The sequence below is a fragment of the Tupaia chinensis genome, unplaced genomic scaffold, assembly GCF_000334495.1.
Source record: "Tupaia chinensis unplaced genomic scaffold, TupChi_1.0 Scaffold000434_1, whole genome shotgun sequence".
NCBI lineage: Eukaryota > Metazoa > Chordata > Mammalia > Scandentia > Tupaiidae > Tupaia > Tupaia belangeri.
The window spans coordinates 1231405-1239328 of record NW_006159939.1 but is presented as its reverse complement, the minus strand read 5'-3'; the positions used below and the strand labels follow the sequence as shown (position 1 = coordinate 1239328).

Below are 7924 nucleotides of genomic sequence, written 5' to 3'. Positions count from 1 at the left end.
GTGACCATCCCCCCTGGGGGGTGATTTCTCGCTTTCTGTCTCTATGTCTCTCTCTGTCTGTCTGGCGAGCACACACGCCCTACAGTGAAAATCTCTCAAAAAAAAAAAAAATCAGGATTCTATATATTCTTCTCTTTTTCAGACTATTGTGACATAGACTGAGAATTTTATCTCAGTAGTAAAAGAATCTTTATATGATTCCAAAAGAACTTTTAATTTTGAGCTATCTAGCATCCTGATGCTCTGTCAGGTGAATCATCTATTGATTTTATTAAGGGAAAACACCTGGCAATCAGATATAACTATAAACTTGAGTCCATAGTAATATTCCAAAGATTTTAATCTACTCACAGAATTTCCTCATTTTAAGAATTAATTTCATCTCCTATTACTATTACTGTTATTTAATTCGCTATAGGGCATGTGTGCTCATAAGAGAGAGAGAGAGAGAGAGGAAAAATGAGAAAGTTAGCCACCAGGTCTGGGACTCAAATGATGGTTGACCATGTAGGAGCTACAGCATTAACTACTGCGCCATCTGCTAGCCTTGCAAAATGACTTTGGTTTTGTCTCACGTAATAATCTCTTAGACAAAAGAAAAAGAAGTAGAAATAATTTATTCCTGTTTTATTCATTTTATTAATATTTGGTTTTTTAAAAAATAATTATTTATTTAATTTTATTTGTTGTTATGATTACTTTTTTAAAATTTGACTAGAGAGGAAACAGAAGGGAGAGAGAGAAGAAAAGTGAGAAAGCAAGCCACTAGGTCTGGGACTCAAACCGCGGTCAGTCACATGGAAGTCCAGCACCTTAACCACCACAGCACCTGCCAGTCCCGCAGTTTATAAATATTTTAAGAAGTATCATGTTCCATGAAGAATATTTCATGGTAGATATAACAGATAAGGTTTTCTGTTTTCACATGGCTTAAAGTACAATAGGAAAGACTGAAGTGGGACAAATGAGCTTAAAAATAAACTCTTAATTACAAATTGTTCTTAGAACTAATAAGAAAAAAGCTGTTATCTTAGTCCATTATTATGTTGCTAACAAAAATCCCTGACACTAAGTAATTTATAGAGAAATAAAGTTTATTCAGCACCTGAATTAAAAGGTCAAAGGCCAAGGGCCACCTTCCAGTGAGGTTGTTGCATGGGGGAAGACAAGATTCGAGCAGAGTGGCTGTGCATAGTTTCTGGGTCTCATTCTGGTCTCATTTCCTTTCCTTATACACCCACCAGAACTTAGTCATCAAAACCTCAACCTAATCATCCACCCACCAAGTCTGGGACTCAAACCACAATCAGCCATGTAGGAATCCAGCAATATAACCACTATGCCATTTGCTGGTCCCAGCCTTTGGTTTGGTTTTTCACTCTCGTGAAGCTCATTATAGAATAAAAATGTAAGCTGTGGTCTATTGATTATTTTCCAATGCTTTCATCCTAATGCCATTGTTACAACTAGACTACAGAGGAGTGATAAAGTTCACATTTTAAATATATTCATCATATGTCTCAGGTACAGTTTTAGGCACTGAGAGTGCAGCTGTGAATGGAAATGTTTCTGGTGAGAGTAGGGTATGTGAGAGTGGATCAGTGTAGAAGACACAACAAACAAATAAGCAAGTAAAATAGAAGAAAATAATCATGTAAAATAGAAAAGAAAAATCAGAATTAGAAAAATAGCAAGAGACCAGCAGATGGCGAGACAGTTGCATTGCTGGACTCCTACATAGTCAACTATAGTTCAAGTCCCTAATCCCGCAGCTTAAAACTCATGCTGGAGCATGTGTGTGTGTGTGTGTGTGTGTGTGTGTGCCCAAGATCCCAAGAGGAGAATGGAGGAGAAGGGATTGCAGCATGGTCATCCCCCCTTCCCCCATGGGGGTGATTTCTCACTTTCAATCTCTGTCTCTGTGCCCTATAGTAAAAATCTTTTTCAAAAAAATAAAGAAAGTAAGAGTATAAGTAGGAGATATGATATAATATATTATACACTGGATGTTACTCAATAAAATTTGTGGATGAAGAGTGAAGGGAAAAGCCATGCCAATATGGGCACTGTGAAGAGCATCGGTAATAGCGTAGGTAAAGGCTCTGAGGTGGAGTGTACTTAACATGTACAAGCACAGGAAAAGTGCAAGGAAGAAAAAAGTAGGAAAGAGTAGTAAAGTCCAGATCCTGCGGGTCACAGTTAAGACTTGGAGTCTTATTTTATACAATGGAGTTTTATGCTAAGCATGTTGAGAAGCCCATGGAATGAGCATTAGAATTGCGCAGCTGACTTACCTAATTAGATCATTCATGCTGTTGGGTGGACATGTTTTAGGAAGGCAAGAATCAAACCAGGAGAAACAATCTATGCAAGTTCTTCACAAGATGGGGATTTGATTGAGGATGATGCTAGTAAAGAAAGTGGGAAGTGATTTGAGTCTCAGATTTTTGTTTTTTGTCTTTGAAGGCAAAGTCAATAGAATTTTCTAGGGTATTGAATGTGGCATGTGAAAGAAAGTATGAGGGTGATCCCAAGGTTCTGGTTTGAGCTTGAGTCTTGTGACCTCAACGTGGCTAGCAAAGTGTCACTGTCTTTTGACAAAGTAGAGCCAGAAACAGTCACCATTTATTTTCTGCTCTAATATTTAACTATCCTGATTTATTTTAATGTTATATTTAGATTATTTCTTGTCTTATTTAATTTTCTAAACTCTCTCAAATACTTTTGAAAGCCTCAATAAATGGTAGGTTTACTGCAAAGTTTAAGAGACAATTATGTGTAAATAGGCTTAGAGTGCTAATTCGCTGTATCGCATTCTCATAATACACAACAGTTATGAGATAAGCATGATTATCCTCATTAACAGGAAAACTGAGGGTAGGAGAGATGAAACGACCTATGTCTCCAAGTTACCTAGTTGATACAAAGCATCATTTGTCTCTATACTCTTAACAATAAGAGTTAAGCTAGCATGGCATTTCCCAGGAGGCACTTAGTAAGTATTTGTTGAGTGACTATATCTACTGAACACTCTGAAAAAATAAATAAGTAAAATCTAGTCATCAAGCATTGTGAGGGAAAAAATACTTTTTATATCAGTTAATTCAATATAGTAGTAAAAATGAGATTCTCAAGCCTTAGTCACCTCCCCATTTTAATTCTTCCCCCATTGCCACTGCTGCCAGGTAATTTCATTTCACTTAATATGAAAGAGTGAGAGAGACAGAGGGAAAGTGAGAAAGTACCCTACACTCCTACCAAGGAAGATGGCCATGTCACAAACCCTTCTTGTTCATTCTTCTCTGGGGATTTTAGGCACACATGTATATGTGCCCTGCATCTATTTTAAGCCACCAAAGCAGCACAGTGCCATCGGCTGGCCCAACACAATTCTATTGTACTGTGTTCAGTGAGCTTTGACACTACCAACTGTGTCAAGTGTGCAAATGTTTGCAAAACTGTCTTGAAATCATAATGCACTGAATAAATAGGGAATGATGATAATTATCACACAGATGTTTGCATTTTTTTAATTGTTTGGGTTTTTTTTTTTTTTTTCAGGTTTTTGCCATAGGGTGTGTTCACTCATCAGAGAAAGAGATGGAAAGTGAGAAATCACCCCTTGGGGGAATGATCACACCTCAGTGTCTCTTCTCCTCTATTCTCTTCTTGGGACTTTGGGCTCACCCACATACACATGTGGCATGAGGTTTGTTTTGTTTTGTTTTGTTTTATTTTGGAGGGAGTGTTTGCCTTAGGGTACATGTGCTCTTCAGAGAGAGACAGAGAGAGTGAGAGGGAAAGTGAGAAATCACCCTCAAGAGAAGGCTACACCACAATTTCTTCTCCTCCATTCTCCCCCAGATCTTGGGCACTCACCCACTTAGGTGCCCCGCAAAAGTTGCAAGCCACCCAGTCTGGGACTCAAACCAAGGTCGCCCATGTGGGACTCCAGTGATATAACCGCTTTGCTACCTGCTGGCCCCTTTGGCATGAGTTTTAAGCCACAGGGTTTACCCACAATCGGCTATTTTGGAATCTAACACCTTAACCACCACACTCCTTGCTAGGCCCAGATGTCTGCTTTTTCTTTTTTTTTTGGAGAGGTTTTTGCTATAGGGCGCATGTGCTCCCCAGACAGACAGAGAGAGACAGAGAGATAGAAAGCGAGAAATCACCCCCCAGAGGGGATGGCCATGCCGCAATCCCCTCTCCTCCATTCTCCTCTCTGGATCTTGGGTACACACGCACACATGCCTGGCATGAGTCTTAAGCCACCGGGTCCGGGACACGAACCACGGTCGACTACATGGGAGTCCAGCGACATAGCCATTACGCTAACTGCTGGTTCCCGAGATGTCTGCATTTTTAAAACAATTGAAAATGTACCTTTATATGACTTCCGTCATTCATTTGAAGATTTTCATTCAGTCATAAAGAAAAATGATACTGAGAAATTTTTAAGACTGACCTCAATTTGTGTATTAAAGATGTTTAATGTCTCTTTGCCTTTATCTCATTGCAGAACTGTTCAACCTGAATTGAAATCACTTGCACTGGGTTTTCAAACACTGGTTATACGATCAATAGGTATGACCAATATGTAGACTACAAATCCAAACTATAACTATTTATGGAAAGAAATTAAGGAGAAAAATAAGCAGGACATCTAGGGGATGCAGAAATGGCTTATTATCTGTTGACGGTAACATGTTTTGTATCCACCTCTGGACTGGTGTGAAGTGTATTCATGTTGGGTAAATTCAGTTTACAGCCTAAGCAATGTATAGTGATTAGATGTATAAAATAAATGTAAAAAGATAAAAATAGTCATGTCAAAATTTAAAGACTGAAGGTAATTAATTTTCAATGATAAGAAAGTAAAAAATAAATAGTATAAGTAGATTAAATACAAATAAAAAGAGACAGAGGAGGACTGAGTGGCCTAAAGAAATCGATTGTTATTAACCACAAAAAAGAAGAAAGAAAGGAAGAAAGAAAGAAAGAAAGAAAGAAAGAAAGAAAGAAAGAAAGAAGGAAGGAAGGAAGGAAGGAAGGAAGGAAGGAAGAAAGAAAGAAAGGAAGAAAGAAAGAAGGAAGAAAGAAAGAAAGAAATAGATTGTTGTTTCTAGCTGTGAGGAGCCAGGAATCATAATGTTTGCAATACATTCTTTCTAATACAAATACAGATAGGCCCCAATGTTTTCCTGCCTTTAGACTTTGGAATATTTCTTCCAGGGAGGCTGAGTGGAGGGCCTTCTTTCTAAACTGAGATATTTAAGTAATGCCTAAAGCAGCTTGGAGACCTGGAAATCTGATCAGATTGAGGTTGTGCAAAACAACAAAAAGGGACTTTAGCTGATGACTTCCCACTGCCTGCTTTGTAAGTCCAGGCCCCTAGCCTTTATTAGAAGTTAAAAACGCAAGAGGGACTGAGCACATAGGCTATAGATCTGGGAATCTTGAATTAAGAGAGTGTTCTGAATAAAAGAAAACTTAAAAAACTGTTTTGTTGTTGTTGTTGTTGGCAAAGCATATGACTCTTGACTCCAGAGGTTAAGCACCTATTTCTAAATTTTCAAACAAGGTAATTAGTAAAAGAGTTAAGAACGATTCTTCCTCTCTCGTTGCTATTTGCCATTTTTACATGACTGATGCCTGTGGTTAGGTTAACACCTTCTACACTAACTCTGGACGGTGCTCTTTTATAAACCCTATAAACATTATGTGATTATTCCTGGGAAGTAGGAAAGGGGCATCATTCTGCTAGGGACTAGGGCAGAGGATGATCGTGATGGCAGAGAGAGGAAAAGGACCTAGGAGCATTCAATCATGGAACTCTTTCAAGTAACAGAAAGAAGCACAACTCTGTGGCCAAATTATAATGGAGCGGTTGTCCAAGAAGGGCATTTAGGAAGAAGGGCACAGCTCTTCAAAGGAAAAAATGAGAAAGGGGATAGGAAAGAGGAAAGATGGTGTGTTACAGAATTCCATCACAGGTATCTTCTCATCATCTTTTTTTCCCTTTTTTTGGTATCTCTAATCCTGCAGCCTCTGAACTATACCCTACATTCAGATCCAATGAAGTACCTCACTCCTTGAACATCAACCGAGGAAGCTAAAGACAGAATGTACATATACTCCTTCTGATATACTAAAATGAGATTTTGAGAATACTTGTAGTGAGACCAGGCACAGTGATGGGCCAGTTGGACCTACCTGAGAAAGGTTGTGGGTTCATGCCCCAAAACCTCCCTAAAGAAGCCAAACTCATGTGGGCTGAGCCCAAGGGGGCATTATGGAATAAGAATTGGCAGTGCCTGTCTCTCCCTGTCTTTCACCCTTTCTCAAATAGAAAGAAAACAAAAAAAACTTCAAAAAACATACAATTTTAAAAGAGGAATTTTACCATCCTAATTATGGACATCCTATTTCGATGTGTCCTATATATGACATGATGGAACCTAAATGCTTCTATGGAAAAATTATGTACTCAGGACCAAACTTCCAATTCACAAGCAATTATCTTAAATGCAAATATGTACATATTATCAAATAATTACATAGTACATTAAACTGAAAAAAGGTATTAGAAAATAGGTTGACAAAAGTTTTTAAATTTCAGTCATAATCTTTTTTTTTAAGAGAGAGATCTTTATTATAGGGCACTTGCACTTGCCAGAGAGACAGAGAGACCTCACCCCCCCACCCCCAGGGACGTGGCCACACCACAATCCCTTCTCCTCCATTCTCCCCTTGGGATCTTGGACATGCACACACACTCACCCAGTGTGAGTTTTAAGGTGCTGGGTCTGGGACTCAAACTGCGGTCGACTACATGGGAGTCCTGCAACATAACTCTTATGCCATCGGCTGGTCCCAAATTAATTCAGTCATAATTAAGAAGTTTGTTACTTAAAATATTTAATTCATAAAGTTTGTTCAAATCATTCATATTATATGGGGAAATAAATTACTGGAATACTTTTTTTTAAAGATTTTTCAAAGGATGGCTATGATTTTTTTGAAACCTGCAAATTTATCACTTATTTTTTTAGTACCAGTTTTCCTTGGACATGCTGGCCTCAGCAACCAGTTTCTTGTCATTCTTAGATTTCTCGCTCTCAAAATCTTAAGACTGATTATAAATAAATGGAATCAGGGACCAGCGGTGGCATGGTGGTTAAGGCGCTGAATGCTCCTACTTGGCTGACCACGGTTCAAGTCCTGGAACTGGTGGCTTGCTTTCTCACCCTCTCTCTCTCTCTGTCTCTCTAGTTAAATTTTAAAAATAAATGAATGAATAAATAAAGTTAAAAAAGAATTCTAAAAAAAAGTAAATAGAATCAGTAAAGTTGTGATATGCAGGAGCCAGTAGGTGGCATGGTAGTTAAGGGGTTGGACTCCTACATGGCTGACTATAGTATGAGTCCAGGACCCAGTGGCTTGCTGTTTCTCTCTCTCTCTCTCTGGTGAGCACACATGTCTCTCTCTCTCTCTCTTTGGTGAGTACACATGCCCAGTAGTAAATTTTAAAATAACAACAATAATAAATAAATCTTTCAAAATTTGTGATATGCAAATCACTGTCATTTTTATGTGACAAAATCAAATACAAAAATCGTCAAAATACAAAAAGAGGACCAGCCCCATAGCCTAGTGATTAAGAGAGCTGGATCCCATATGACTGACCATGGTTCACATCCAGGCCCCAGCAACTTGAAAAACATGCTTGGCACATGTGCATGTGTGTCCAAAATCCAGATAGGATAAAGGAGAAGAGATTGCAGTGTGACTAAGCCTCCATTGAGGGGAAGGCATTCTTCCTTCCCTCTCTCTCTCTGTCTCTCTCTGGTGAGCACATATACTTTCTGACAAGTAAAATTTTTAAAAAAGTTTAAAAACACATACAAAAGAAGGTTCA

At 38.5% G+C, this 7924-nt stretch overlaps 1 protein-coding gene across 1 annotated transcript in view; it reads left to right on the top strand.

The window, feature by feature from the left end:
• Positions 1–7924, top strand: part of SLCO1B3 (solute carrier organic anion transporter family member 1B3) — an 83994-nt gene that overhangs the window by 69385 nt on the left and 6685 nt on the right. The window contains exon 13 of the mRNA XM_006155085.3: positions 4526–4590. Coding sequence (XP_006155147.2) covers positions 4526–4590 — 65 coding nt within the window. The remainder of the gene's footprint in view (positions 1–4525; positions 4591–7924) is intronic.